The sequence below is a fragment of the Selaginella moellendorffii genome, unplaced genomic scaffold, assembly GCF_000143415.4.
Source record: "Selaginella moellendorffii unplaced genomic scaffold, v1.0 SELMOscaffold_8, whole genome shotgun sequence".
NCBI lineage: Eukaryota > Viridiplantae > Streptophyta > Lycopodiopsida > Selaginellales > Selaginellaceae > Selaginella > Selaginella moellendorffii.
Window position 1 is genome coordinate 944,403 of NW_003314269.1, and position 27,049 is coordinate 971,451.

The 27,049-nt window shown below is 50.6% G+C and overlaps 13 protein-coding genes across 17 annotated transcripts; 7 read left to right on the forward strand and 6 right to left on the reverse strand.

Annotated features, from left to right (window-relative positions):
* The first annotated feature begins 86 nt into the window (after positions 1–86).
* Positions 87–752, forward strand: LOC112345463 (protein TRIGALACTOSYLDIACYLGLYCEROL 5, chloroplastic-like). The gene is made up of 4 exons (XM_024672266.1): positions 87–146; positions 197–241; positions 292–324; positions 380–752. The coding sequence occupies exons 1-4, from the start codon at positions 107–109 to the stop codon at positions 589–591; spliced, it is 330 nt and encodes a 109-aa protein (XP_024528034.1). The 5' UTR covers positions 87–106; the 3' UTR covers positions 592–752.
* LOC9631721 lies at positions 493–3,449 on the reverse strand. 2 transcript variants are annotated; one of them, XM_024672263.1, is made up of 11 exons: positions 3,329–3,342; positions 2,955–3,265; positions 2,818–2,900; positions 2,625–2,740; positions 2,442–2,561; positions 2,243–2,378; positions 1,461–2,187; positions 1,305–1,398; positions 1,092–1,227; positions 898–1,026; positions 493–839 (listed from the first exon to the last, which is right to left on the reverse strand). In XM_024672263.1, the coding sequence occupies exons 7-11, from the start codon at positions 2,056–2,058 to the stop codon at positions 669–671; spliced, it is 1,128 nt and encodes a 375-aa protein (XP_024528031.1). In that variant the 5' UTR covers positions 2,059–2,187; positions 2,243–2,378; positions 2,442–2,561; positions 2,625–2,740; positions 2,818–2,900; positions 2,955–3,265; positions 3,329–3,342; the 3' UTR covers positions 493–668. The 2 variants fall into 2 exon arrangements, with proteins under 2 accessions (XP_024528031.1, XP_002967267.2); XM_002967221.2 differs by having other exon boundaries at positions 2,955–3,449.
* A 174-nt stretch (positions 3,450–3,623) lies between these two features.
* LOC9631722 (nuclear transcription factor Y subunit B-8) lies at positions 3,624–4,493 on the reverse strand. Its single transcript, XM_002967222.2, has one exon. It carries the CDS (start codon positions 4,274–4,276, stop codon positions 3,812–3,814), a length of 465 nt encoding a protein of 154 aa, XP_002967268.1. The 5' UTR covers positions 4,277–4,493; the 3' UTR covers positions 3,624–3,811.
* An 83-nt stretch (positions 4,494–4,576) lies between these two features.
* Positions 4,577–5,556, reverse strand: LOC112345461 (ethylene-responsive transcription factor ERF017-like). Its single transcript, XM_024672264.1, has one exon. The coding sequence runs from the start codon at positions 5,372–5,374 to the stop codon at positions 4,712–4,714; it is 663 nt and encodes a 220-aa protein (XP_024528032.1). The 5' UTR covers positions 5,375–5,556; the 3' UTR covers positions 4,577–4,711.
* Positions 5,557–5,910: 354 nt separating this feature from the next.
* LOC9631724 (probable U3 small nucleolar RNA-associated protein 11) lies at positions 5,911–7,147 on the reverse strand. Its single transcript, XM_002967224.2, has 7 exons — positions 7,058–7,147; positions 6,918–7,008; positions 6,673–6,858; positions 6,535–6,614; positions 6,398–6,481; positions 6,229–6,328; positions 5,911–6,170 (listed from the first exon to the last, which is right to left on the reverse strand). The coding sequence occupies exons 1-7, from the start codon at positions 7,111–7,113 to the stop codon at positions 6,078–6,080; spliced, it is 690 nt and encodes a 229-aa protein (XP_002967270.1). The 5' UTR covers positions 7,114–7,147; the 3' UTR covers positions 5,911–6,077.
* A 1,181-nt stretch (positions 7,148–8,328) lies between these two features.
* On the forward strand, positions 8,329–10,382 carry LOC112345349. Of its 2 annotated transcripts, none has more exons than XM_024671837.1 (10): positions 8,329–8,586; positions 8,640–8,756; positions 8,813–8,885; positions 8,932–8,971; positions 9,021–9,093; positions 9,139–9,207; positions 9,258–9,335; positions 9,385–9,557; positions 9,607–9,653; positions 9,705–10,382. In XM_024671837.1, the coding sequence occupies exons 1-10, from the start codon at positions 8,372–8,374 to the stop codon at positions 10,320–10,322; spliced, it is 1,503 nt and encodes a 500-aa protein (XP_024527605.1). In that variant the 5' UTR covers positions 8,329–8,371; the 3' UTR covers positions 10,323–10,382. The 2 variants fall into 2 exon arrangements, with proteins under 2 accessions (XP_024527605.1, XP_024527606.1); XM_024671838.1 differs by having other exon boundaries at positions 8,470–8,586; positions 8,640–8,761.
* Positions 10,383–10,430: 48 nt separating this feature from the next.
* On the forward strand, positions 10,431–13,848 carry LOC9631725 (mitogen-activated protein kinase kinase kinase YODA). Of its 2 annotated transcripts, XM_024671835.1 has the most exons (11): positions 10,431–10,603; positions 10,665–11,088; positions 11,142–11,310; positions 11,364–11,467; positions 11,556–11,692; positions 11,752–12,508; positions 12,588–12,823; positions 12,872–13,049; positions 13,111–13,262; positions 13,448–13,607; positions 13,667–13,848. In XM_024671835.1, exons 2-11 carry the CDS (start codon positions 10,702–10,704, stop codon positions 13,715–13,717), a joined length of 2,331 nt encoding a protein of 776 aa, XP_024527603.1. In that variant the 5' UTR covers positions 10,431–10,603; positions 10,665–10,701; the 3' UTR covers positions 13,718–13,848. The 2 variants fall into 2 exon arrangements, with proteins under 2 accessions (XP_024527603.1, XP_024527604.1); XM_024671836.1 differs by lacking the exon at positions 10,431–10,603 and having other exon boundaries at positions 11,025–11,088; positions 11,146–11,310.
* A 41-nt stretch (positions 13,849–13,889) lies between these two features.
* On the forward strand, positions 13,890–15,275 carry LOC9634985 (ras-related protein RABE1c). Its single transcript, XM_002966856.2, has one exon. It carries the CDS (start codon positions 14,106–14,108, stop codon positions 14,769–14,771), a length of 666 nt encoding a protein of 221 aa, XP_002966902.1. The 5' UTR covers positions 13,890–14,105; the 3' UTR covers positions 14,772–15,275.
* A 569-nt stretch (positions 15,276–15,844) lies between these two features.
* LOC9634986 (linoleate 9S-lipoxygenase) lies at positions 15,845–19,841 on the forward strand. Of its 2 annotated transcripts, none has more exons than XM_024672242.1 (10): positions 15,845–15,956; positions 16,002–16,907; positions 16,971–17,239; positions 17,304–17,544; positions 17,600–17,881; positions 17,939–18,024; positions 18,098–18,190; positions 18,259–18,563; positions 18,628–18,894; positions 18,955–19,841. In XM_024672242.1, the coding sequence occupies exons 2-10, from the start codon at positions 16,601–16,603 to the stop codon at positions 19,700–19,702; spliced, it is 2,598 nt and encodes an 865-aa protein (XP_024528010.1). In that variant the 5' UTR covers positions 15,845–15,956; positions 16,002–16,600; the 3' UTR covers positions 19,703–19,841. The 2 variants fall into 2 exon arrangements, with proteins under 2 accessions (XP_024528010.1, XP_002966903.1); XM_002966857.2 differs by having other exon boundaries at positions 16,597–16,907.
* Positions 19,842–20,162: 321 nt separating this feature from the next.
* LOC112345326 lies at positions 20,163–21,032 on the reverse strand. The gene is made up of 6 exons (XM_024671778.1): positions 20,948–21,032; positions 20,742–20,897; positions 20,600–20,696; positions 20,474–20,530; positions 20,308–20,414; positions 20,163–20,238 (listed from the first exon to the last, which is right to left on the reverse strand). Exons 2-6 carry the CDS (start codon positions 20,873–20,875, stop codon positions 20,163–20,165), a joined length of 471 nt encoding a protein of 156 aa, XP_024527546.1. The 5' UTR covers positions 20,876–20,897; positions 20,948–21,032.
* Positions 21,033–21,358: 326 nt separating this feature from the next.
* Positions 21,359–22,883, forward strand: LOC9634987 (lipoxygenase 3, chloroplastic). The gene is made up of 3 exons (XM_024671779.1): positions 21,359–21,747; positions 21,807–22,070; positions 22,127–22,883. The coding sequence occupies exons 1-3, from the start codon at positions 21,407–21,409 to the stop codon at positions 22,881–22,883; spliced, it is 1,362 nt and encodes a 453-aa protein (XP_024527547.1). The 5' UTR covers positions 21,359–21,406.
* Positions 22,884–22,961: 78 nt separating this feature from the next.
* On the forward strand, positions 22,962–24,066 carry LOC9634988 (COP9 signalosome complex subunit 6a). The gene has a single exon (XM_002966859.2). It carries the CDS (start codon positions 22,979–22,981, stop codon positions 23,915–23,917), a length of 939 nt encoding a protein of 312 aa, XP_002966905.2. The 5' UTR covers positions 22,962–22,978; the 3' UTR covers positions 23,918–24,066.
* Positions 24,067–24,993: 927 nt separating this feature from the next.
* Positions 24,994–26,341, reverse strand: LOC9634989. Its single transcript, XM_002967225.2, has 3 exons — positions 25,523–26,341; positions 25,263–25,464; positions 24,994–25,205 (listed from the first exon to the last, which is right to left on the reverse strand). The coding sequence occupies exons 1-3, from the start codon at positions 26,339–26,341 to the stop codon at positions 25,102–25,104; spliced, it is 1,125 nt and encodes a 374-aa protein (XP_002967271.1). The 3' UTR covers positions 24,994–25,101.
* Positions 26,342–27,049: the final 708 nt, after the last annotated feature.

The following is a 27,049-nucleotide window of genomic DNA, read 5'->3' on the forward strand; positions in this document are numbered from 1 at the left end:
ATCTATCGAGGTTTATAGCAATGGCAGCCGTTGGATCCAGCGCAATTCCAGCCGTTGGATAAAGCTTTGTTCCCATAGAGAATTAGGGTTTATTGTTGTTCTAGCCATGGTTGTGACTCAATTCAACGGCGTAGGCGTTGGTTTCGGTAAGCGCTCTAGAGCAAAGTTTCGCCGGAGCTGAGAAATGTGCGTCCAGGCGCTGGGATTGGATGTGGTTTTGGGATCGGCTGGGGATTTGGAGGTAAGAATGGAGCCGGTTTTCACAGATTTCCTCTGACTAGACGATTCAAGGCGCTTCGATTCAAACCCTCGGCCTTGGAATCGGTACGATCGAGAACTTCCACGCTGAAAATCAGTGGTTTTCTATTGATCTTCCTAGGTGGAGGCTGCGGCGTTGGTGTAGGACTTGGCTGGGGGCTGGGCGGCGCTTACGGCACCCGCTACTTTGACTCCAAGCTGAAATTCGAAGGTGTGGAATTCGAGCAGCCAAGGAAAAAAAAGATCTGGTGGCTTCATCTGTTCGACCGAGGAAACAAGAGACGCGAGCTCATCGCTGACGACAGTGGTGATGACGAGGAAGACTCAGCGTGATCTCGCGTATAGAAAACTTTTCCTCTCGGCTCTAACTTTGGATGCTAGGATCTCAGAGAACTTCCCGGTAGCAAAATCTATTGTCTAGTCCACGAGCTTAGCCGAGAGTGATCAACTATGCGTACGCTCTTGTTCTTGTTAATGAGGATCATGTCGTTGAATTTCGCGTCCCAGACAATGTGTCCCTCGCGTGCACAGTATTGCTGGACGTGGAAAACCGGTTGCATGGATGATCTTTCGAGACCAACCTGAGAAAAACAAAAACAAAATGCTTAGGATTGCTTATGCGTAAAGAAACAAGCTTACCACTCCAAGGAAAATGGCTGCGTCTTCTTTGATCAGCATCTCCAGAGTTCGATTGTAGAGTGGACTCTTCTCGTCTATTACATGCCTCACAAGCATTCCATAGTTGAGATAAAAACATCCCTTTCGAACCTGACAAGTGCAAAGAACAATGTAAATATCTGGCTTGAAGCTCAAGGTTGTTGGGTATGTCTTACTAGCTTGAGAGGTTCCATTCCTCGGGAGTATTTCCCCGACTTTGATAGAGCAGTGTATTTCAAGGTCAGCTCAACCTTCACATCAACAAGTTCGCATGGTTGCGGTCCCGTTAAAACGAATCTAGCCATGAGCACTCTGCGCTAGAATTCGCCACCCACAAAACCAATCAGACATATCTTTCACAAAAGAACCAAGCGAAACCACTCGCTCACCTGAAAGATCGTGAAGAGTTTGATCTTTCTCGAGATATGATCGCCATCGACGAGCATTTTATCGGCCGCGATGGTTGCGAGAGTCGCGAAAACACTGCAAGTAATCAGGAGGAAAACAAGGAGTCACGAAAGAAGAAAAGGAAATAGGAGTCTTACCAGCGCCACTGAGAAAGGCGAACAAGAGCTGTGCCAAGAGAGCATTGACGTTGGCGAGAACCATTGTGTACGGAGAGATGGGCGAGACCTCGGGTTCTAGTCCCGTACAGAGCGAGACGCTAAACATGAAGATCTGGAACAGCGCGAGCGGCGTTAACTCCCGGAAAGCGTGATCCTCGTAAGAGAGGTCCCGGAATGCCGGCACGTAGAGCACCGTGAAGATCAAGCTGAGCATCACTGGAGCCGCAACCATGGCCGTGAAGAACCCCGAAAAGTCCTGCTTCACCAAGAATGTGTAGAAATCCGAGACGATGGAGGCATCGTCTTGCAAGACCTGGTAGCTCCCGCTAGAAACAAGATCCGGGAGCTCGGATTGCGTGAGCTCCAGCTCCAGAGGCGCATCGTCGCCGGCGCCATCGCCATCGCCATCGCCAATGCGAGGAGGAGAATCTTTTGATACCTCGTGAATCTGGCTGGGCGCGAAAGTGACGATCTTGTGACGCCATCGCCATTTTCTCCTAGCGCGCCTCGTCCGCGGCGCCCTGGCGCAATGGATCCTCGCGCTGGGAGTGAAGAACCCTAATCCTGTGGACAGCATTTTCTTTTATTTCTCTTCTCTGTCCATCCATCCTCGCTGCCTAAAAGCTCTTGTGGACGAGACGCGTGGAGGAGAGAAGGGGAGGGAAGATTCCATCGATGATGATTCACCAGATTCTCCACTTTCCAACTGCAGTGGCCATCGAGAGGGTGGGATAAAAGTTCTAGGAATTTGCTACTAATACCTTGTAATCGGTGAAAACTTCCAGTTTGTTTGAGGCTAAGAAAAAGATGACGCACGATCCTAGAAAATTTTCCACTCAAAACCTATTGTCTGATCGACAATGTAAACGCTCGTGTTCTTGTTAATGAGGAGGAAACCTTTCGAGACCAGAAGAAACAGAAATTAGGATTGCGATGATGCGTAAACAAACACGAGCTTACCACTCCGAGGGAGATGATCGCGTCTTCTTTGATCAGAGACCGCTTGTAGAGTGGGCTCTTCTCGTCTATTACATGCTTCACAAGCATTCCATATTTAAGATAAAAGTATCCCTTGCGAACCTGACCAGCACAAAGATCAATGTAAGTATCACTTGAAGCTCAAGGTTGTCGGGAGCGTCTTACAAGCTTGAGAGGTTCCATTCCCCAAAAGTATTTCCCCGACTTTGAGCAAAGTGTATTTCAAGGTGAGCTCAACCTTGAGATCAACCAGTTCGCACGGTTGTGGTCCCATGAGCACTCTGCGATAGAATTCGCCAGCCCGACAAAGTCAATCAAATTTCTTTCGTGGAAGACTCAAGCAAAACAATTCACTGACCTGAAAGATTGATCTTTCTCGAGATATGATCGCCATCGACGAGCATCATATCGGCCGCGATGGTTGCGAGATTCGTGAAAACACTGCAAGTAATCAGAGGAGTCGCAAAAGAATAAAAAAAGGAATAGCAGTCTTACCAGCGCCACAGAGAAAGGCAACAAGAGCTGTGCCAAGGGATCATTGACATTGGCGAGAACCATAGTGTACGGAGAGATGGGCGAGACCTCGGGTTCTAGTCCCGTACAGAGCGAGACGCTAAACACGAAGATCTGGAACACTGCGTCCGGCGTTAACTCGCGGAAAGCTTACTCATTGAAAGAGAGGTCCCGGAATGCCGGCATGTAGAGCATCGTAAAGATCAAGCTGAGCATCACTGGAGCCGCAACCATGGCCGTGAAGAATCGGAGGCATCGTTTTGCATGACCTGGTTGCTCCCGCTAGAAACAAACTTCGGGATTGGGTGCGCATCGTCGCTGGCGCCATCAATGCGAAGAAGAGAATCTTTTGATACCTCGTGAATATGGCTGGGCGCCAAAGTGATGCTGCTGTGACGCCATCGCCATTGTCTTGTAGCGCGCCTCGCCTGTGGCGCAATGGAACCTCGCGATGGGAGTGAAGAACCCTAATCCTGTGGAGAACATTTTCTTTTATTTCTCTTCCCTGACTCACCTAAAAAGCTCTTGTGGACGAGACGTGTGGAGGACAGAGGGGGAGAGAAGGACAAGATTCCAACGCTGATGATTCACCAGATTCTCCACTTTCGAACTGGCACGCCCCATTTTACAGTGACCACCGCTCGATCGATCGGCCAAAGTGGAGGGATTTTGATTGACCATCGAGCAACAGTGACTGGGAGAACATCGACAAAGAGGAAGAAGTGGAAGGAAGGATTTGCTGTTAGTTTCAGGAAGTGATTACAAGCTCAGCGTGGTGTCAATTTCTCCTACTACTAAGGAGAAAGGAACTGGAAATCCCATCGATCGCTTGGCTTTGATCAGCGGTGGTGGAATCCATAGCCAGACATGATCATCGCTCGCGGCAGTGGCGCCGGATCGGCGTGAGACTCGCGCTCGCCCGCCTTGGCCAGCATTGCCTTCTCGCCCTCCTGCTCGCGGTACTTGTGGAGGTAAACCCTGAGCGGCTCCACGTAGTCCTCGAATCCCAGCGTGCTCATCGCCCACAGCAGATCATCCCCATTGATCGTCTTGCGCTTCTCGCGCTGGCACTTGTCCGACGCCTCGCCCGTGACGAAGCTGATGAACTCCGACACGCACTCCTGGACCGTCTCCTTGGCGTCCTTGGAGATCTTGGCGTTGCCGGGCAGCCCGCGCTTCATGATCCGGCTCACATTGGCGATGGGGAGGAAGCGATCCTGCTCGCGCGGCGACAGCGAGCTCAGATTTCCCCCTCCGCCCGATTCATCGGAGCTGTTGTCGGGGCTGCCCGGACGATCCGCCATAGCAATTAGCAATCGCGCCGATCAACCGAGGAGACGAACGCACAGACGAGACGATTCTTCCGGTCCCCCTTAGCTGCGCATGCCCCGAATTCGAGAAATTCACACAACCGCGCGCCGTGTTTCCTGCGAGGAAGAGAAATTTTCCTTTCAAGGTGCCATAGCTATCATCACATCCGGCGGCTACAGTAGGATGTTAGAATTGGCAAACCGAGGGTCCAGATTTCGCCACAACAGAGCGCCACCCGTCCCCTCGGCACGGCGCCCACGTGGAGCGCATTAGACCGTTTGACAGCTTAGTGCTAATCCGAAATTTAGGAAGGTTTATATAATTCGCCACAAATTGGTGGACACTAAATCGTATCTACAATGTACATTTGTCTCGCGATCAAAAAGACGAAGATGCAAAAACGAAGAAGAAACCGATCGATACGGGCTCTACTGCCAAATCCACAACCCATCGTCCAGATTAACGCCGGTGTTGGTCCCCTGGAGCAGCAATCCACTCTCCTCGTTCAATCCCTGGAAGATTGCTCCATCCAGCTCCGAGAGATTCACCGGGAACTCGAGAATCGCCTTGAGATCGTCGAATGCGAGTGACCCCTGCTGCTGGATCTCCGATTTCCCGCTTTCCTGTTCCTCCTTTGCGTTGCTCACCTCCTCGTCGGAGGAGAAAGAGGAGGAAACGTTCCCGCAGGACGAGGTGGAGGGCGAGCACGTCTCGAAGGAAGGGACCGACGAGGAGGAATTGGAGACTTCCTCGTGATCCGAGGAGCTGCCGCTGGATCCCAGCGCCGCCGCCGCTTGGGCCGCCGCCGCCGCCGCCGCCTTCTGGACGAACGCCGGAGAGCACTGAGGATTGTATGGAAGATCCGCTGGAACAGCGTCTGGGAAGTTGAATTGCGCCGAGGGGCCGCGCAGACACATGAGCGCGGCGTCGTAGGCCCTGGCGGCGACCTCCGCTGTGGCGTATGATCCCAGCCAAATGCGCGATCGCTTCTTGGGCTCCCTAATCTCTGTGACCCATTTCCCCCAGCTCCTCATCCTCACTCCCTTGTATCTCTTCCCCGCTGCCATGGGTGATCGCACTATCCTGCCCATTGTAGCCGCTAGAACGCGCCCAATGCTGAATCTAGAAGAGCTCTAGCAAAATCAAGACCCCCAAGAACAGAGCACCTGGATGAATCGATTTGATTGACTGCTACTTCCCCTGTGATTGAATGCGATCGCGTGTGCCTCGAGTGTGAATTCCTCCCAATGCTTTGGACGATGGTCTCACTAGCAGCCGCGATCGTCTTTTATAGATTGCCGGGATTCTCCACTGTGGATGTTATCCGTGTCACTTGATCTTCGTACGGACACGGCGGAACGCCCAACTGTGACACTCGATGCGCCAGATGTCACGCCGCTCGGCAATCTCTGACGGGACGTGGCACACATCGATGGCCAGGGGACATGGGCTTGCGACGCGTGTCCCTCCCGGAAGCAACCGCGAACCCCAGATTATACAAGCCACGTGAGAAAGGCGAGGGATAGCCACCTTGCGCCGCGTGGCTTAGCTGTGAACAACAATGTAGGAGATTTGGCCACGCGGGCAGCTGGGATTGGATAAGATTTGGCTTGATTGCGACTTCCGATTGACACTATAGAATCAAATGTTATACTTGATCTTTCCAGGAATCTAGGGGGCGGGATTGAATGGCGCTCTTCTATTTGGACAACAAAAAATATCCCGAATCTATGGCGATTCGACAGACATAGAGTGATGAACTTTACCTCCTAACTGCTGGTCGTATGTTAATGGTTACTTTTTTCGCTCGTTCCTCCACTTAAAAACGGGCATACTGCTTGGTGTGACCAGTTCGTCGCTCTTCATCTTCCTCTTCCTTCCCTTTCCCTGCGATGAAACACCAAAACATTCACGAGATCGTATTGACGGCAAGGAAAGATCGGACCATGATTTCCTTTTGCATGGACATTGTTATCACCATGCTCTTGAGCTTCTCCAATCGCTCCTTTCGTTGAGCGAGCTCGTTGTAGGCAGCTTCACGATCCCTGTGAAGAAAGCAATCTCAATCTCCAGTCCAAAACGGGGTTTTGTTTGCGATGAACACGATTGATTACCTGTTCACTTCTAGAGGTAAATCGCTGCTGCTCGAAGGAGATTCGCCGTTTCTTAGATTGCCTCTCATCTCATTCACCTCGTCGCTGTAAAACCAAAGATCGATCTCACACTCGAACAATAGAGAAAGTACCGTTACCCGTCCTCAGCGAAATAAGAGTGTTGATTCTCTCGAGCTTTGTCTAGGCCGTGCAACACTGCTTGCAATCTATCCACTTTCTGGAGTCACAAAAAAGAGATTTTGAGGCTTGGAAGAGTGAGCTTGGTTAGTTTTTACCTTCTGTTCGGACTGTGCTTTGCATAGAATGTATTTAACATCCTGTGTCTTCATGAGTAGGAGCTCTTCCTGCGTGTACTGCTTTGCCAAGCTCTTGGGCCTGTGGACTCCATTCACGGTTTTAGTGCTGATCATTCGATGGTAGAACTCATCCGGATTTTTAGTCAAGGCTTTCTCTTGCAATGTCTGTTATACAGTAGAGAAGAAATTCCTGTCATACCTCTAACGAGAAGAAACTTCCTTACTTGTATCGTCTTCTCCTTCCTGTGGAAATCCTTTGCGCGAAGCACATAATCCTTGTGCTTCTCGAGCAATCCAAATCGCGCTCGCTCGCTCCTGCAAGAACTTGTTTTGGTCGGAAAATCAAAGAAATGAGCTCACTCACGGCTGCGATCGCTCCTTGTGCTCGCGGCGCCTCACGGCATTTCTTAGCGACGCCATCGCCACGCCACGAAAAGCCCTAGATTCCTTTAGAATTTAGGGTTAGGGTGTCTTTGGAGATGGAGGAAATTCACGCCTTCGAGAGCACCGGGATGGATGCTCTCGACATCGAGGCGGTAAGGCCCGATGGCTCGATCTACGCTACCACGTCTGGAGCTGGGGCGAGCCCCGCGGCCCTGGAATCGCCAGGCCTCGCAATGCAACTGGTAGCTCACAGGACGGAGCCGGATTCCGGATGGAATATCGAGGGCGCGCTTAGCCAGGATTTATCGCGAGGAAGAGGAAAGAGGGCCGCGGAGGGGGCTCGAGAGAGGCCACAGGGCGGGCGGGCGTGGGGAAATTTGGGAAAGAGTGCTAGGAGGAGGCGAGACTCTGGCTTGGAGAATCCGGAGGAGGACGAGTCTTTCAAGCAAATCAGGGAGGAACTGGAGGAAGTTGCGAGGCAATGGACGTCCGAAATTCAAGTGTCCGAGTGAGTCTCGTTCTCTCCTATTGCTACGATGTTTCAGTGTTGTTCTAAGTATTTTTTTCACCAGGTTTTGGCAATCCGATTGCAAGTATGCCAGTTTTTCGCCGAAGGTTGATTTTAACTCCGGAGATGGAGCCACAAACTCGGATGAGTTTCAACTTCCTCTCTTTGCTTCGGCGCTGACTCCAAAAGCATGTTTCTTCTTTTGATCAAGTTTGCAAGGACTTATTTGTTGTTCTGTTGCGTAGAAGCCTGGCGTCGAGAATACTGACGAGTTTGTTTCGCACGTCGGAGGTTCTGTCTGGTGCTTAGACTGGTGTCCGCAGCGGCCAGGTTGGAAGATCTTGCAAGATGGTTCTGAGAAAGAGGTCTAATCCTTTCATTTGTGTTGGACTTCGTTACCTTCGTTTTTTTCTGCAGTATTTGGCTGTTGGAGCCCATCCTGCATCATTGACTCCCAGGAGGTTTGGACAGCCATTGTCAGAATATCACAAACTCGGTGAGCCTTTGTCTGGAAAGGCCTTGGTTCAGGTTTGGGCCTACAGCTTCACAGCGGAAGCCGACGAACTTTCTAACGATGGAACACAAGACAGTGATGGCACAGAACCCGATCCGGTCGGTGCTCACGCGCAGCCAGAACATCTACTCGAGGAGACGGAAGAAATGGATGTGGAAGTGGTTTACGAAGGTGACGGTGGAAGGGGCAGAGGGAGAGGGAGAGGGAGAGGGAGAGGGAGGCGTGGAAGGGGAAGAGGTGGCAGGGGGGCAACTCCCAAGGGACTCTCCAGAATGAAAGACAGTGCCAGAACAAAACGACCAGGACGGCGGTCAAGAGATCTGGAACTTCCAAAGATGGCTCTAGCTATAGCACACGAAGGTGGAGTTACGTGGGATGCAAAGTGGCAACCAGCAGAAGGAAGGAATGCCGTTGCCAACTATCAAGACCGGGAATTTCTACGCCTTGGTTTTCTTGCGCTAGCACTAGGTGACGGGTCGTTGCAAGTGTAAGTGCTTGTTGGCTATCTCTTCTGCGAAACTTTCTAACGCCTGATCTCAGGTTTGACGTGCCATTGCCGAAGGTATTTGAGACTTTGGATTCCAAGGGTGTTCCTATGGTCGTTTCCATGGCGCCGGTATTCAAATGCTCGGAGCTGAGAAGCGGTGGTCAAAAGAGGTATTGTAAGTGGATGTGACGATAATCTACAAACGCCACTGATTTATCTTTTGCAGTATTCCGCTGACTCTTGAGTGGTCAACCTCGTCTCCACATGACTTGCTCCTCGCCGGTTGCCATGACGGGACGGTAATTCGCCATGCGATTGTAGTCTTTTTACTTACACCGTTTACAGGTTGCACTCTGGAAATTCACTCCTACTAACGCCAACGAGGGTGAGTATTTTGCTACATTTAGGATGTTATTAACAGTAGGGGATTGCAGAAACTCGGCCTCTATTGTTTTTCATAGCGGATAGTTTTGCTTTGCGTACCATAGCATGGGCACCTTCTCACAGGTATTTGTTACTGCTTTTATATTCATCTGACAAGCTTTTGAACAGTGGTATCGAGGGGGAACACATAGTTGCGACCGGTGGCCACAGCGGTCACTTGAAGTTTTGGGATCTAAGGTAATGGTTCCTCGCTTTGATTTGTTTTGAGCTCTTTTTAACTTTTGTAGGGATCCTTTTCGGCCGTTGTGGGAACTGAGACTGTCTAGAGGACAGATTTTATGCATGGATTGGCTTGAAGTGCCAAGGTAGTATTTTCCTACTGTTGAGAAGCATGCTAACATGCAAAGTTTTCAGATGTATCTTGGTGACCTTGGACGATGGGACGCTGCGGACCATCAGTTTAAACAACGCTCTGTCTGATACACCTGTTACAGGGAAGCCTTTCACAGGGACTCAAGCTCAAGGGGTGCAATCTTACTACTGCTCCTCTTTTGCAATTTGGAACATTCAAGTGTGCCGGAATACAGGTACGTTTTATGGTTACGTTTTTTATATTTCTTATTTTGAGATATGCAGGCTTTGTAGCATATTGCAGTGCTGATGGATCGGTTATTCACTTTGAGGTAGCTATCTTTTCTAAATTTCACGCACAGATTTACTTTGTCTGCTTACAGCTAAGTGAAAAAGCAATAGAGAAAGGAGGTACACGCTACAGGGAACCTCACTACCTATGTGGTGCCTTCGCAGTGAACAGGGAGAAGAAGGCATTAGTCATAGTTTCTCAGGATTTCCAGGGGCCCGTTCAAATGAAAAGGTCACTCACGGAATGGAGCTTCACACCGAGGTCCAAACGGGGATTTACCGTTAGTGTCAACCAGGAAATGAGAGCAAGCAGCATAGCTGCAGGTCTTTTACCACCTACAGCAGACAGCCCAAACAAGAAAAAGGGAAAGAGGGGGAGGAAAAAAAACGCTCCCAGTGCCGACAGTCCGGTAGTAAACGTGGAAGAAACCGAAGGATTTCCCGGGCCAATGGACTTGGAAGAACCTCAAACACCGGCTGGAGGAGCAGGACAGGCAGGAGCGTTGGTTTGCAAGGAAGAGATTTTAGATAGTGCCTTGGATACCAGCGGTAAAGCCGTGCAACCTCCAAACACGGTGGAAGAGATGCCTTCAAAGCTAGTGGCAGTTCACAGGGTCAAGTGGAACCCGAACAAGAGCAGCGCTGGCTGGGTGTGTTACGGTGGAGCTGCTGGTATCATTAGATGCAGGCTGGTATCGTCAACCACATAGAAATGTATGTATCCTATCCTTTTTTTTCTCCTTGTTTATTCCATCTTCTTTGTTCAGTTACCAGTTTTCGTTTTGTTTTTTCGTAACGGATGGTATCCCGGTTTCAATCTCTTTTGCCGTTGATTTTGTGTGATTCCATCTTGGAAAGCGCTCCTGGTAGCCAACGGCCACCGGTCTTTCACATGAAACCCGTCAGGTGACGTCGACGGAGAGAACTTGGCGTGCGTGCGCGTGTGCGTGTAGTCCTCGCTGCATTATCGTTGTGAGCGCCTTTTCAAGAGGTAAACTTTTTGAGAACGTTATCTTTCTTTGCTTTGTTTTCACTGCGTTTATCTTTCACAGGCTACTACTCTTGATGATCACTTAGACTGCCGAGGAGATGAGTTCCTCGGGGAACAGTAGCGCGAAGTCCCAAGAAGACGATGGGAAAGTCCATGAGTATTGTTTCACTGGGATTCGAATCTCCAGTTCTCGGCCAAGCCCGCCAGTGTTGAACCCGAGCTGCCTCGAGGAGGAGGTGGCGGACCACGCGTTGGATGCCTCCGGAGCTCGCCCTCCCATTCGAAACAAGCAGCTCCGAGTTTTTCTTCCTCGAACTCCAAGCTCCCCGTCTCCGAGTCCGTTCTGTGGTCCCTGGCACCGTTCCAGTGACAGCAGCAGCTCCTCTAAATCTTCTACTCCTTCGCCAGCAAGCACTAAGTCTTCTCCAGCGACACCTCCGGGAAGTGGAATCGAGCAGGCTTTCAACGATCCAAAAGCTGTCATGGTACCAAACGTTTCCTTCCTTCTTTTGTCTAGGTATAACTTGGTTTTGAGCAGCCAGGACCGTTATCTGGTTCGCCAACACAAGAGATGGAATCCCCGCGGCTTACAAGAAGACATAGTTTTCCTCCGAAAGCCAGCGTGATGCAAGAGGACTCCAAACTAAACGCGGCAAACAAGTCTCATAAAGAAATTGTGATCCCAGACATAGAACGGCCGTTTGAAGGTAGCACTCTCTAGTTTGAAAGCTTTGAGGCAATGTGTTTCTTCTTTGCACAGAAGTTCCTTCATCTTTGGAAGAAGCTGTTACGTCCCAGCAGCCCGATATGGTTGCTTACTACCTCCGGCAGGGAGCCAGTCCAGACGATAGTGCGAATTCAAAGGTGAGATATTCGCTGCAAGGTTGAATATTAATTCTTTAAGAATATCTGATCGCTGCTGATGGTTACAAGGCCAGCTTTTCCTTCACAGGTTAGTCCCTTGATCCTTGCTGCCGCAATTGGGAACGAGAAAATTGTGCGAATGCTCCTGGCAGCTGGTGCCGACATAAACTACGAAGATAGAAGCAAAGGGACCGCTCTCCACCACGCTGCAGCAGGAGGCCACCGGTAACATTTATTTCTTACCTTTTGCGTGCTTGCAAGTTTCATGAACTTTTCTCGGGCAGGGGCGTTATCAAGCTTTTACTTGTTGCTGGTGCCAACATGTTCCATAAGACTGACGATGGCCAACTTGCGGTGCAGCTTACGCATGACAGTCGGATTCGCCATCTTCTCACTTGCCGGATGCGCTCCAGCAGCGAGTCGAATATCGCCCAGAAGTTTGGCAGTCTGGAAACTCAGTTCGACAGTCCCACGCCTGATAGCGCAACCCAGTGCCGGAGCCCGACGACTAGATGTTCGAAGGTGGTGATCCAAAATCCAGTTTCAGTTCCGCCACTACCTTGCAGCGAGAATGGATTTGTCGAGACGACAATGCAGAAAGTTTCGCCTCGGAGCGAGAGCCCGAAGAACATACAGCGAGTGATGGAACAGAGGAAGGAGAGGCTGAGAAAAGGTGTCCAAGACAGGGAAAACCTCAAAGAGGAGCGGGAGTCAGGACTGAGAACGGAGTGCTCGTCGCGGAGCAATGACAGTGAAACTGGTGTGAGATCCAGGAGGAGATCCGTGCAGTTTCTTGATGAAACAGCGGTGCCTGAGAAAGCTAAAGTTCAGTGCCAAAGGTGCGGGAAGGATAACTGCAGTGGACAGTGCCAGGAACAGCCACAACAACAAGCAGCAGCTGCAGGAGCAGCGGTACCGGAGACGAGCCCGTCGTCGAGCCAAGGTGTTGCGGAGAAGCTGTTCCCGCAACCGGAAGCTAAGACAACGGGCAAATTCAAATGGACTAAAGGAGAACTTCTTGGTGAGGGTGCATATGGAAAAGTAAGGTGGAATTCATGTTTTCTTGCTAAGATCCGAGGTTTGTTGAGACGTGTTGCTAAGGAGCTCTGAATTTTCTCAGGTCTTCTCCGGGCTCAACCAGTCTACGGGTGAGCTGATGGCTGTCAAGCAGCTGAAGATTGATCCTGGCGAAGGACAAGAAAAGTCTTTCTATCTCGCAGCTCTGGAGCGAGAGATCAATCTTTACAGGAAGTTGAGGCACAAGCACATTGTTGGCTACATCAATATGGAGCAAGACGAGCAAAGTGGAAGCTTATACATATTCCTCGAGTACGTTTCAGGCGGATCAATCCAAAGGCAAGCTGCGTATTTTAACTTCTCATATCACCTCTTGCTTTTGAACAGCATGCTGGAGAGATTCGGTCGGTTCAGTGAGCCTCTCGTCCGAGTTTACACCCGGCAGCTGCTGCTCGGCCTCCAGTACCTCCACGAGAACAGGATTGTCCACCGCGACATCAAAGGAGGGAACGTTCTCGTGGACGCTATTGGCGTGGTTAAGTTGGCCGACTTTGGAGCTTCCAAGGTATGTAATATTGGCTTTCTTCTTCGTCCCTCGGAAGTTAACTTGTCAGTTTTGTCCACAGGCTTTCCATGATCCTACCGTGACGAACGAATGCAAGTCGATACGGGGCTCGGTTTTCTGGATGGCACCCGAGGTTATCAAGGGCGACGGCTACGGACGCCGTGCTGATATATGGAGCGTCGGCTGCACAGTCATTGAAATGCTCACAGCCATGTAAGTGTCGAGAGTAAGTTCCTTGGTTTTTTAGCTCTTCCATAGTTCTTCAAGTTTCGTGCGATCGGTTTCTCTCTTTCCTTTTCGTCGCTCTCGCACAGCTTCCAAGTTCTTCTAGTTCTTCAAGTATCTAGCAAGCGTCTTTGTGTCCTTCTGGCAAAACTAAAGTTTGGAAATCTTCTCAGGCACCCTTGGCCGGACATTGACAACACTTGGAGCGCAATCTTCCACATTGCAAAGGCGAGCAGTGGGCCGCCAATCCCCGAGCACGGCTCGGGCTGTGTCAAGGACTTCCTCCAGCAGTGTTTCCAAATGGACCCGAGATTGAGACCAACAGCAACTCAGGTTTTCTATCCTTGTTTGGTGTTCTTCTTCTACCTGGTTTTGATCTTCTCTTCTCGCAGCTCCTAGAGCACCGATTTGTAGCAGGCGATCCGGACGAGGATCCCAGGTAGTTTGCTCGACGTTTTCTCCAAATAAGAGGACAAAGTTTGTGCATGTTAATTTTTGCCGCCATCTAAGACGAGGCCCATTGGCAAACGGACGGTCGGATCAGCGGGATCCAACGGCTGGAATTTGAGATGTACAGCTTCGTCGTACTTTATGCCGAGTGACATGAATAGGGCCTTCCAGTGCTCTAGGGTTTTGATTGATTGATCGATCGCGCGGTGGGAGCGTGGAGCGGCGAGGATTCCGTCCGCGGCGGCCAGGTATTTCGAGCAGGAATCCCGCAATCTCGGTCCAGATCTAGGAGGAGCTAGGAAAGGGAATCGATCGCAACCGATCGAGAAGAACCGATCGATCATCCAGAGGAGGAGGAAGGAGGAGGAGGAGGAGGGCATAATGTCTTCGGCGGTGAGGCCCGGCGCTGGCGCCGACCACGACTACCGCATCAAGCTGCTGCTCATCGGCGACAGCGGCGTGGGCAAGAGCTGCGTGCTGCTGCGCTTCTCGGACGACTCCTTCACCACCAGCTTCATCACGACCATCGGCATCGACTTTAAGATCCGGACCATCGAGCTGGACGGGCGGCGCGTCAAGCTCCAGGTGTGGGACACGGCCGGGCAGGAGCGCTTCCGGACCATCACCACCGCCTACTACCGCGGCGCCATGGGGATCATCCTCGTCTACGACGTGACGGACGAGTCCTCGTTCAACAACATCCGCAACTGGGTGAAGAACATCGAGCAGAACGCGAGCGAGAATGTGAGCCGGGTGCTGGTGGGCAACAAGGCGGACATGGACGAGAGCAAGAGGGCGGTCACCACCGCGCAGGGCCAGGCGCTGGCCAACGAGTATGGGATCCGGTTCTTCGAGACGAGCGCCAAGACCGGGCAGAATGTAGAGGAGACGTTCTTCGCCATCGCCAGGGATATCAAGCGCAGGCTCGAGGAGAGCGAGGCTGCGCGGCCCGAGGTGGCGAGCAGTAACATACAGATCACGCGGCCGGATCCGGGGACCGGGCCGGGGGCCGGGGCGGCGGGGCAAAGATCGGCCTGCTGCTCTTAGCTGATCTTTGCTTCCACCATCGCTCGCTCCATCGCCATCGCCGTCGCCAGGGAAAAGCACGATCTTTGGAGGATGGATTCCAAGTGCTTCATCCTCGCTACTTATTCGAGGTACTTCTTAGTACCTCAAACTTCTCTTCTTCTCTTTCCTCTCTTTTTTTTTTTTTCCTTGTTTCTTCCTCTCTTTGATATGCTATCACGATTTTTTTGGTGTTTGTTTCTAGTTTTCTTCGATTTTTTCGCTGGTTGATTTGCTGTAAAGAGTGCGTTGACTTGTCTCGTTGCAATCCATCGAAACGATTTGCTCGAAGCGTCAAAATCTCTTTTTTCGTTTCCCATGATGCGACGATAAGCTTCTTCGAGCTTTTCAGTGCGCGTGTGTTCTTCCAGACTTGACTGTTTCAAGTTTTTGACAAATCGAGAGAGCTTTTGCGCTGTCATGCTCTGCTCACCGATCATTGGCACTTGATTCTGTCAAGCAAGAAAGCTCGTCTTTTCTGTGCGATCGCATTCCCTCTTTCTTCGTGGATTTCTTTCTTTTTTCTTCCGCGTTCTCTTACAGTGCAACACATTCGCGAGCGCTCCCTTGACATTCGCGAGTGCGATCATTCGGAGTGACGATGACAAGTATTTCTTTTCGATGGGCGCGAATCTCGCCATTCGGTAATGCGAACTCGATACCAAACCTCGAGAGAGCTCCTGTAGCAATGGCTGCTTTTATCGTGTCAATCTCCTATACGACTTTACAAGCCAGTTATCACAATCCAAAGAAATTCTAAACCGATGAGAATCAAATCGCTCATCAAAGAAGAACTTGAAAGCCAAGAAGAAAATAAATTTAAAAAAGCAAAAATGGAGTGCGGTCGTGCAAATCACTCATAGAGATCCCCCCTCGCGTTGATCATTCATGAATCTAATGGCCCAAAAAGACACAAACGCAGCCGTCAGATCTTGTGCCACGTGGACGGCTCGAGCCCGACGGCGCCACGTCACGGCATCGTCACCCCCAACGGTCAACTGAAGAATATCCCGCCAGGGTTTAGGGTTCGTCGCTTTTTTGTAGCCCCGCCCGCCCAGGCGCCGCTCGGGGCCCGGACGGCGCCCCGGATGGATCAACCACCGGCGCGCGTTTTCCAGGCGCTAGATCTATCCTAGGATCGCACGCAACTGGAGCTCCGCGTCTCTGGTAAGACTTTTTAGAGCTACAGCGGCTTGATGTCTTAGTCTCTAGCGTCAAACAACAGGCTGGCTATGGATTCCTTCGATAGTCCAAGCGTGGTTTGTCACTTGTGCCGCATCGTGCACGGTCGAATTTCGGTGTCCAGTCGGGCCCATCCGCCCCCCTCCGTGGCAATTTGCTTTCCTTCTTCTTTCTTCTTTCGGCTCTTCTCTTTTTCCATCTCTCTAACCACAAGGAAGTGTCCGGCGGTTTGGGAACCTGACGGTTTGTTTGTGAGCCGGCGGAGTGGAGTCGGTCAAAGGTGTCGAGTGGCAGAAAGAAATCTCTGCCGGAATGTAAGATGTCATTGATTGTGTCGTCCATTGCAACAGTGGTCATTTGCAGCAGTGGAGATGAGCTCCTCTGCTGCGCGGTGAAAGGTCCTAAAAGGATTCTCATGTCATGTCACTCTCAAGTCGGGCTTATAAATAGCTTGTTGCTTCTGGCTGTGGTATCTCGCCGCAGTGAAAGCAGCAGTGGTCTCCTGCTCGCGTTGCGGTGAAAGTCGTCGGTGTTAGCGCCTTGACATTCTCGAGTGCTGCTCGGCAAAGATTGCATCTCCGAGTGCTCAGCAAAGTTGTAGCGATTCTTCTCTTGCTTCTTGTAGAGCCATGGCCGCGGCGTTTCAGATGTCTTCTGCTGTTGTCTACGGGGGGAGGAGATTTTCTCCTCGGATGGCTCCGGCAGCAAGAAGTGTCATGACGCGGTCGCAACTTAGCTACTTCTCGGGTGTTGGACACAGAAGGAGCTCACCTGTGACGCAGGATGGCCATTTTGTGAAGCTCTTCGCCGAGGCCTTCAAGGCGCTCAGCTCCGCCAGCACTGTTGAGCTGCGAGGCTATGCAACTTTCCAAAAACAAGAGCAAGAGGGCATTCAAGCGATCACGCTACAGCTGATTAGCACCAAGGCAGACTCTGGTCAGTATGAGCTCGAATATCTCTCTCCTTTCACTTCTGACCTCCATGTTTTATGTTTTCCAGCCACACGACTTGAAGTTTTAAGCGACATTGCAACTGTGGACTGGCACTTGCATGATTCTTCGCCTTCTGCGAGTGATATCAAGTGTCCTGTCAAGTTTCTCGTTCGAAAGGATTTTGGTGAACCTGGAGCAATTCTTGTGAACAGCGGCTATGGCACGCCAATGTTGCTGAAGTCACTAGTCCTGGAGATGCCAAATAAAACAACCATTGGTTTCTTGTGCGACACTTGGATTTCAAACGGGCAGCAGCGTGTTTTCTTTGCAAACAAGGTAGCAAAGAAACTATTTCCTGTTGATGGGAAACTTTTCTCACTCGAAACGTTGCAATGCGCAGGCTTATCTTCCACTGGACACACCTTCCGGGTTGGTGAAGCTTCGGACGCGCGAGCTAGCAAGCATCCGAGGCAATGGGAGTGGAGTTCGTGTCAATGGCGAACGCATCTACGACTACGACGTCTACAATGATCTCGGAAATCCTGACTACAATCCAGACTTGCTGAGACCAGTTTTGGGAGGATCCAGCACTTATCCATATCCTCGAAGGTGTCGAACAGGTCGCATGCCATCCAACACAGGTACTTGTAAATCCGCATTGATGTGTCTCTCTCTACATATGTGCTTCTACTGCAGACAACACTTTTGAGAGCTCGGCTTCTAGCGAGAAAGAATTGTATCTCCCAGCTGGTGAGGCGCCTGCTTTCTCTACGCAGTGTGGTGCAGCAGATAATGCTGTTCAGTCTCTTTACCAGCTCATTCCTGAAATTCACAAGGCTTATGCCTCGAGGCCTTTCTTCGACAACTTCGGCGAGCTTAGAAGCCTCTTCACCGAAGGCTTCAATCTAAAGCCGGAGGAAAGTAGCACAACAGACAACAACTGCTGTTTGAAGTTCCCTTTGCCGCAAGTTCTTGGAGGTATAGCTTGAAGGGAGTTTAAACTTGTATATGTCAGCTAACGGGCGTTTCTCGCAGCTCATCCCGACGCCTGGATGCTCGACTCCGAGTTCGCAAGACAGACAATTGCAGGATTGAATCCTATTACCATCGAATGCCTGAAGGTACTACAATGTGGCAATGTTATCGAATTTCTTTCAAGGACTGGAGGTTTAATGTAATGTCCGATCGCCGCAGGTGTTTCCTCCTCCTCGACTCGATCCATCGGAAACATCTTCTCTAAACGCAGCTCACATCGAAAGCCAGTTGGGAAGCTTGAGCGTCAGCGAGGTAGCAAGCTTGATACTCGTGGTGAAACCATTGGATGCTGAAGGTTTTAGTCTTTTCGTCTGTGGCAGGCTTTGGAAGCGAGTAGATTGTTTGTCCTGGACTACCATGACGCTTTCATGCCTTACTTGGAGAAGATCAACGCGCAAGAGGGAGTCCAGTCCTATGCCTCTCGGACAATATTCTTCTTGACAGATGCTGGAACTCTGACTCCGGTGGCGATTGAACTAAGCCTCCCATCGCCCGGGGAGGCTCACTGCATCAACAGAGTGTTCGTTCCCGGGGAAACTTCCGGCGAGAGAGATTGGTTGTGGGAGCTCGCCAAGGTCCACGCATCAACAAACGATGCAGCATATCACCAGGCCATCAGTCACTGGTACGAAGCAAAGTTCGAGGCTTTCGATCAAAAACGTTTAATCACTCCTCTTTTCTTTCCAAAGGTTGAGAACACACGCAGTGCTTGAGCCTTTCATCATCGCTACGCACAGGCAGCTGAGCGACCTCCACCCAGTGAAAGGCCTGCTTCTACCACACCTCAAGAGCACCATCTCCATCAACTCAGAAGCTCGGAGGCTGCTTATCTGCGCTGGTGGAATCATCGAGAGAGCGTTCTTCACCGGGAAGTACACGCTGGAGATCAGCTCCCTCTTCTACAAGAGCTCGTGGAGATTCGACGAGCAAGGCCTGCCAGCTGATCTGCTCAAACGGTAAGGAATCAGCTAAAGAGAAAAGAAATCCTTTTAACAAGCTTCATTTTTTCTTTGCAGAGGAATGGCTGTCAGGGATCCCACAGCAAAGCACGGCCTCAAGCTCCGCATTGAAGACTACCCATATGCGGTGGATGGCCTGGAGATCTGGTCGTCGATCCAAACCTGGGTGGACGACTACGTCAATATCTTCTACATGTACGACGTTTCAGTCTGTGCGGACACGGAGCTCCAGAACTGGTGGAGGGAGATCACCGAGATAGGCCACGCTGACAAGAAAGAAGGCTGGCAAGATCTGAGCACCAAATCCGCGTTGAAAGAGGTTCTCACGACTGTCATCTGGCTAGCCTCGGCCCACCACGCGGCCGTGAACTTCGGCCAGTTTGCTTACGCCGGTTTCACTCCAAACCGCCCCACCATCACGCACCGGTTCATCCCCGAGGCCGGGAGTGAGGAGCACCAGGAGCTGCTCCAGGACCCGGAGAAGTTCTTCTGCTCGACGCTGGCCAACCGGCTTGAGACTATAACTCTGCTGTGCGCGATCGAGCTGCTGTCGAGCCACCTGCCCGGGCAGGAGTTCCTGGGGGAGCAGCCGAGCTCCAAATGGACGTCGGACCAACGCGTGATGGCTGCCTTCGAGAGCTTCTCGCAGAGACTGGAGGCCGTCGAGGACGATATCGAGTTGAGGAACGAAGAGCCGAGCCTGGAGAACAGGAGAGGACCGGCGGAGGTGCCCTTCACTCTGCTGTGCCCATCGTCGGGGCTCGGGCTGACTGGTAGAGGAGTTCCGAATAGCGTATCAATCTGATAGGATGACCGGCTCGAGAGAGTAAAAGTTTTGGCGAAGAGAGCTAATTTGTAGTTCGCGAGCGTTGGAGAATCGCTTTCTCGTGTCTTGTATATAACATCCTTCGTAAAGTTCCATAAATGTTATATAATATAACTGACGACGTTTCTTGATAGAAGAGTTCCATCACTGTATAAAGCTGCCGGCCGGCTTTCTTTTGTTTTTCTAAAATGGAGTTCGTCGTGAGAGGCCGCATAGTCGTTCAGAAGAAGCACATACTCGAGCTCGGCAATGTGGCTGCCGATGTTGCGGATGATATCGGGGACCTGCTTGGCAACAAGGTGACTCTGCAACTTGTGAGCACCGAGCTCGATCCAGGTAATAGGCTCAATCTTGCATTTTCAATTCTCAACTTTGTTTATATAATGCAGAAACCGGGGACTGCAAACAGAGCCCGGAAGTGGCAGTGAGTGACTGGTTTCTATCCAAGGATGGTTTCGTACCTGACGACGTCCAATACGAGATTATATTCCAGCTCCACACGTCGTTCGGCATCCCTGGAGCCTTCGCGATTAGAAATCACCACAAGCACGAGTTTTATCTCAAGTACGTAAAGCTCGAGCTACCTGATGCCACCGCCCTTCACTTTCCATGCAACTCCTGGGTATTTAACGCCTCCAAATATAAGAATGATCGTGTGTTCTTTAGCAATGAGGTACAGCTGTTTCGTTAGCTGGAACATAAAGATCCATCCTGTAAGTTGATCAACTTGTAACTTGCGTATAGGTGTACCTTCCTAGCGATACCCCACCAGGATTGACTGAGCTCCGAGAGCGTGAGCTGCGAGACCTGCGAGGAGATGGAACAGGCGAACGACATGAGTCGGATAGAATATATGACTATGATCTGTATAACGACCTCGGAAATCCTGAAAAAGGCCCGGATATGATTCGCCCCGTTCTTGGTGGATCCAGAGAGCATCCATATCCACGTCGCTGTCGGACAGGCAGGAGTCCTGCAATATCAGGTGAGTCAGCTCTATCAAGTGTCGCTTCTTTACCATAATGGCTTGCAGATCCTTCTGCCGAGAGTATGCCAGCTCAAAGAAAAGATTTCTATGTTCCAAGCGATGACAGGCCCAGCAGGCGGAAACAGTGTGCTTTGTTCGAAGAGAAACTCAAGGCAGCTGCACATAGCCTGCTCCCGGTGTTAAAGTCTGTTTTCGGAAGGAGTTTTAAATCATTCGAAGAAGTTATGCAACTTTACCACCAAAACATGAGCGTGGAAGCATCCACGACAGCGGATGACGAGGAGAAACACAGTCCACACACCGTCCTTGTCCAGAATGACTTTAAGGACTGCAAGAACACAAGCTGGCTGAGATATCCAATCCCGCAAATCGTTGCGAGTAAGCAATTTTTCTACCTCCAAAGGACCTTCACATTTAATTGTGCGTTTCAGCTGATGAGTGGGCCTGGTCATCCGACTTGGAATTTGCTCGCCAGACTATCGCGGGGGTTCATGCGCTGAAAATTACGTGCATGAAGGTACGATGAATCAGTTGAGAGAAAAGAAAACAAAAAGAATTCTGGTGATGCAGGCATTTATACCTGAAAGCAGACTTGATCCATCGAGATACGGGGCACCATCCTCTCTAAAACCGGAGCACATTGAAGAGCAGCTCGAGGGATTGTCAGTTCAAGCGGTACAGTGATCCCGTTCGTTATGTCCTGTGCAAAAATTTTCAATCTTTTGTCTCAGGCTCTCCGAGGAAGAAAACTCCTCAGCGTCGACTACTACGACACCTTCATGCCATTTTTGAGTAGGATCAATGCGCAAGAAGGGATCCAGTCGTACGCGTCTCGTTCCATCTTCTTTTTAACTAAGCAGGGCTTCCTTAAACCAGTTGCCATAGAGCTAAGCTTGCCACCACAAACTCCGGACACAAGTAGTCACAGGGTGTTTGTGCCACCCTTGTCTGCCGAGAAAAAAGACTGGTTATGGGATCTTGCTAAAGCACACGCAGCTTGCAACGATGCAACGTACCATCAAGTCGTAAGCCACTGGTAAATGGTCACTGTTGAGACGCTCTGAGTAACTTTTTCCAAATCTCCGGCATCTGCAGGACATATACACACGCGGTGTTAGAACCTTTCATACTGGCGGCTCGTCGACATCTGAGCACCATGCACCCTCTGCATCTCTTGCTGGATCCACATTTCAAGGACACGCTGGCGATGAATGCATTGGCAAGAAAGACGCTTACGAGCGCGGGTGGTGTCATTGAAAAGAGCTTCTCGCCAGGAAAGTACTCGTTTGAGATGTCTTCGGCCGCATACGACTCCTGGAGTTTTGACGATCAAAGCCTGCCAGCTGATTTGATCAAGAGGTACTACTGAAAAGAGAGTAAGGAAGAAGAACAGTAGAACTTACGTTGCCTTGCAGGGGCATGGCTGTGCCGGACGAGAAAGAAAAGCACGGACTTAAGCTGACCATCGAGGACTATCCGTATGCTATCGACGGACTGGAGATTTGGAGCGCTATAAGACGCTGGGTGCACGAGTTTATAAACATTTTCTACAAGAGCGATGCAGCTCTCCAGGCAGATAACGAGCTCCAGAAATGGTGGAGCGAGGTGAGAAGCACCGGGCATGGAGACAAGAGCCACGAGAAATGGATCTCTGGCGTAGACTCTAAGGCCAACTTGGAAAACCTCCTCACAACTTTGATCTGGACAGCCTCGGGTCGCCATGCAGCAGTAAACTATGGACAGTACGCTTACCAAGGATTTCTCCCAAATCACCCCTCCAAGACACACAGGCTCATACCGCAAGAAGGGACCAAAGAACACGCAGAGATGCGAGAAAACCCCGAGAGATTTTTTCTCAGTGTGATCCCGACCAAGGCCGAGACTGCCATGCTCCTCACAACACTGGAAGTTCTCTCGACACATCCAGAGGAGGAGGAATACCTGGGACAGCGCCCAGGCGACGAGCACTGGACGAGCAACCCCGAAATCCTGGCGGCATTCCACGCATTCTCGCGCAGCATCGCGGAGATTGAGAGCGGGATTGAGCAACGCAACAGCGATCCACAGCTCAAGAACAGGAGAGGACCAGCGAATGTACCTTACACGCTCCTGTGCCCGCGATCCGGCGCCGGCATCACGGGGAGAGGGATCCCAAACAGCATCACGATCTAGCAGCATTCACCGAAATAAAACGAAGCTCCCGCCCAAACAAAAGAAAGATACCTCGACATTTAGGGTTCTTCCAAGATTAGGGTTCTTAGCATACCATGGCGTCGAGCAGCGGCGCGGGGACGATGTCGTCCAGCAGCGGCCTCACCTTCAAGCTCCACCCGCTCGTCATCGTCAACATCTCCGATCACTACACGCGACTGATGGCGCAGGCGGCGGCCACTGGAAGCGCAGGTATTCCCCCTCCCCTGCGCGTCTTTGGCTGCGTAATCGGCGTCCAGGCCGGGCGCAACGTAGAGATCTTCAACAGCTTCGAGCTCAAGCACGACGCCGCCACGGATTCCCTGGATCGCCCCTTCCTGGAGACCAAGCAGGAGCAGTACAAGAAGGTCTTCCCCAAGTACGACGTCCTGGGCTGGTACTCCATCGGCGCGGACATCCGCGAGTCGGACATGGTGATCCACAAGGCGCTCATGGACATCAACGAGAGCCCCGTCTACCTCCTCCTCAACCCGGCGATCAACCCCGCGCGCAAGGAGCTCCCGCTGTCCATCTACGAGAGCGAGCTCCATGTCATCGACGGGGTGCCGTCGCTCATCTTCGTCAAGGCGAGCTACACGATCGAGACGGTGGAGGCGGAGAGGATCTCGGTGGATCACGTCGCCCATATCAAGCCATCGGACGGGAGCTCCGCCGCGACGCAGCTGGCGGCGCACCTCACCGGGATGCACAGCGCGATCAAGATGCTCCACAGCCGGATCAAAGTCCTCCACCATCTCCTGGCCGCGATCCAGAAGGGGGATGCGCCGCCCGAGCATGCGCTCCTCCGGCAGGTGTCGAGCCTCGTCCGCCGCCTGCCCGCCATCGACTCGCCCAAGTTCCAGGACGATTTCCTGATGGAGTACAACGACACGCTGCTCATGACGTACCTGGCCACCATCACCAAGTGCTCCAACACCATGAACGAGTTTGTGGAGAAGTTTACCACCGCCTATGACAAGCAAAGCCGGAGAGGAGGGCGCACCGTCTTTGTCTAGGAGGAGAGCTAAGCTCTTTTTTGTTCTCCCTCCCTCTATGTAGCGTTAACTTCTTCTACATACCTTGTAAGAGAATTGAGATTATAATGTTTGCAACAATATTAACAGGAGTTCTTACAAATATCAAAGCTTATGTGTTTTAGTTTGTTTATAAAATAGAATATTCTGGCATATCACAGAAATATCCACTAAGGATCAACGAATATTTTTAGCCGTATGAAATGTGGAATCTTAAGAAGTCCCTTTCTAGTCTCTGCTTTTCACGCATATAGTGCTTTTCAGGACGTCCAAATCGTATCACCTGGTGCTTGTTAAGCTGTTTCAAAGAAAAAGAGATGCCAATTGCTGCATGCTGTGACGCGCCTTCGAGAGGACTTGCTATAAAAACTATGATTTGATCATGGTTTCTGGGTTTATGTGTGTTCTTTGATTTCGCACACACAGCAATGAGCCTGACATTCCACAAGCAATCATCAAGTTCCTAACAACGTTTCAGTAGATCCCAAGCTCAATAAGCGCGGTAAGGTCCTCAAGATGCTAGAAAGGAAAGATAAAGGGAGCAATTTACCAGGTGTGATAACCTTGTTATGGAATACCTCTACTCAACTATTTTTTCTAGAATGTTGGTCATGCTAGAGTTAAGATGCGGGCAAACATTGATGATGCTATGTATTTGCCAGTCTTTGGCATTCAATACACTTATGGCATATTTGATGCACATAAAATTATTTATAAAATGTTGAAAGATGAAATGGCAACACACAAGCACTATAAAGTGATGGTGATAAGTAGGAATGACACTAAAGTGTATGTTCGAAACAACAAAATTAACAATTTATATAAAGGTACTTCTATATTGATATTATGTAAGGCAAGAGTTTCAAAGATTTACTCATCATGAATGGGAAGTCCACTCTGATCCATTAAAGTGCATCTTTTTCCTCTTTCTTTGGATTGATGCTTTTCTTTTTTCAGTCACATATCCAGTCAAGAACTGATTGAGGAGATCAAACCCCCCAAGTGAGTGGTATGGCATAAAATTGGAAAACTAACACATAATAGAAAATAATTGGATAATGTAGGAATACTCATTACAAATCAGTATAGAAACGAGTAACAAGGATGCTGTTTTGATCTTCTTTTTTTCTTGTTGATCAAAAGAAACTTCGCGAAAAGCTTGCCACTTATGTATAGTATAGGTATGGATGGGAAGAATTGGTATTGGCGTAGTAATTCACACTGGGATCGTAGTAATCGTCAGGATAAGAAAAATTGTTCTCGATAATTTCTGCCAGTAGAGAAGTAAGAAAAGCAAAGATCATGGATTTGAGCAAAAAAAGGGTACCCGTCTCATCCCTGGGCCAAGATGGCACACGATAGTGTTTGAGGTGTTCTCGTGGACGCCATTTCGCGTCCAAGCAGCGGCACTTAAATCCGTCCAGCAAAAGATCGGTCAAGATTGAACACCGGCATCGCCACGAAAATGGCAGCGGACGCAGGGCCTCGAGCAGCGAGATCTCCGACTGGAAGATGATCTCGAATGCCAACTGCAATGGAGATACTACAGGATCAAACAAAGAGAAAAGAGAAGAAGACACTGCATACCCCAGTAGGACCACTGTACGAGAGCCGCGGGTCATGGAGCTCTTCGTCGAGCTTGTTTCCAACGGCGACAGTGAGCGGCAGGGAGATCGCAAACGCCGTAAACACGGGCCGGATGATCCCACGGCGTGGATGCGGGATGTTGTCGATGCGATCCACGGCGATGGGCGTGCCATGGTAGTACACGGTGGTCTCGATCCAGTGGTGGAACATGTCGAGGTGCCGGTTTGAATTGGTGATGTTCATATGGACCTCGCACAGAAAGTTCAACTTGTAAGCGAAATAGTTCCCCTTGCCTTCCACCTGTTGCTGCCGGATCACCTCTGGCTTGATGCGGTAGAGCCTCCCATAGCTCACGAGCACCGATTTAAATCTCACGATCGGGAGCTCCGGGCGCTCCCGGAGCTGGAATACCAGGAGGGCGATGCAGAAGACGAGGCAGGAGGCGATGATGGATCCCCCGAGGATCGTCGCCGTGTAGAACAGCCTCGTGCGCGTCGGGGACGAGAAGGTATTGAATCGGCGGGACTCCATAAGGTTGAAGACGAGTAGCACTGGAAGATCGGGGCGGGTCCTGATCCCCAGCCCATAGTAAGGATCGTAATCTTCCTCGGACCACGGGCTTTCGCCGCCATTGCGAGCTTCTCCTGCTTCTTGCCCTTCCTCTTGGATGCTCCTGGAGGGGCGCTTGAGAATGGATCGGTGAACCTGGAACGAGGAGGACGAGGGCAAATCTTGCCGCGGCGCCGGCGCCGGCGGCTGCTGCTCGATGTCGAATACGACTGCTCTCCTGGTGCCGAGCGTCGCGGCGGCATCGTCCATGGATCCATCTCCAGCTCGGCGGTTCCATGGCGCCCTCTCGCGAGCTCCCCGAGCTCCCGGGAGACCTAACCCTCGCGGGATCTCATCCAACGGCCCAGTTTCAAATATGCCCCGCCGATCTCATTCAACGGCCAGATCTCCTTTTATCTATTTATTGTTGTAGTTGTAGTAGTTGTAATACATGTAAGGGTTAGCAAAGCCATTGGGATTATTAAACATGATCAATTCAAAGGACCAAAGATCAAGGACTGAGCAAGTGAGAAATGGAAACAAAAGCATACCGGAGTCATCTCTGGGCCAAGATGATTGTTTCAAGTCCTCCTATGAACACCACTTCCCAATTAAATAGAATTCAAATCTCTCAATTTGGATTTTGATCTAGTGATGCCACCAAAGATGTACATAATTTATCACCTCATGGGTACAATTTGTCATTGGTTAGATTAGCAAGAACACTATGCATTGCCATTTGAATAAATTAAAATTCCATCACCATAGCAAGATAAAACCTACTATTAGAGTCTGGCCAGCACTCAACACTCAATCTCTACACCCTGAATTCACTTGGTAAAGAAAGTAAAAAACTTACCATCCTAATGACCATGTGGATCTGCCACAATGAGAAGCATGTAAGTTGCTCCTTTGATGCCAACAACTACATGCTAAACAATTCTTCAATGTGATGCCTAAAATAATCTTCCCAATGGA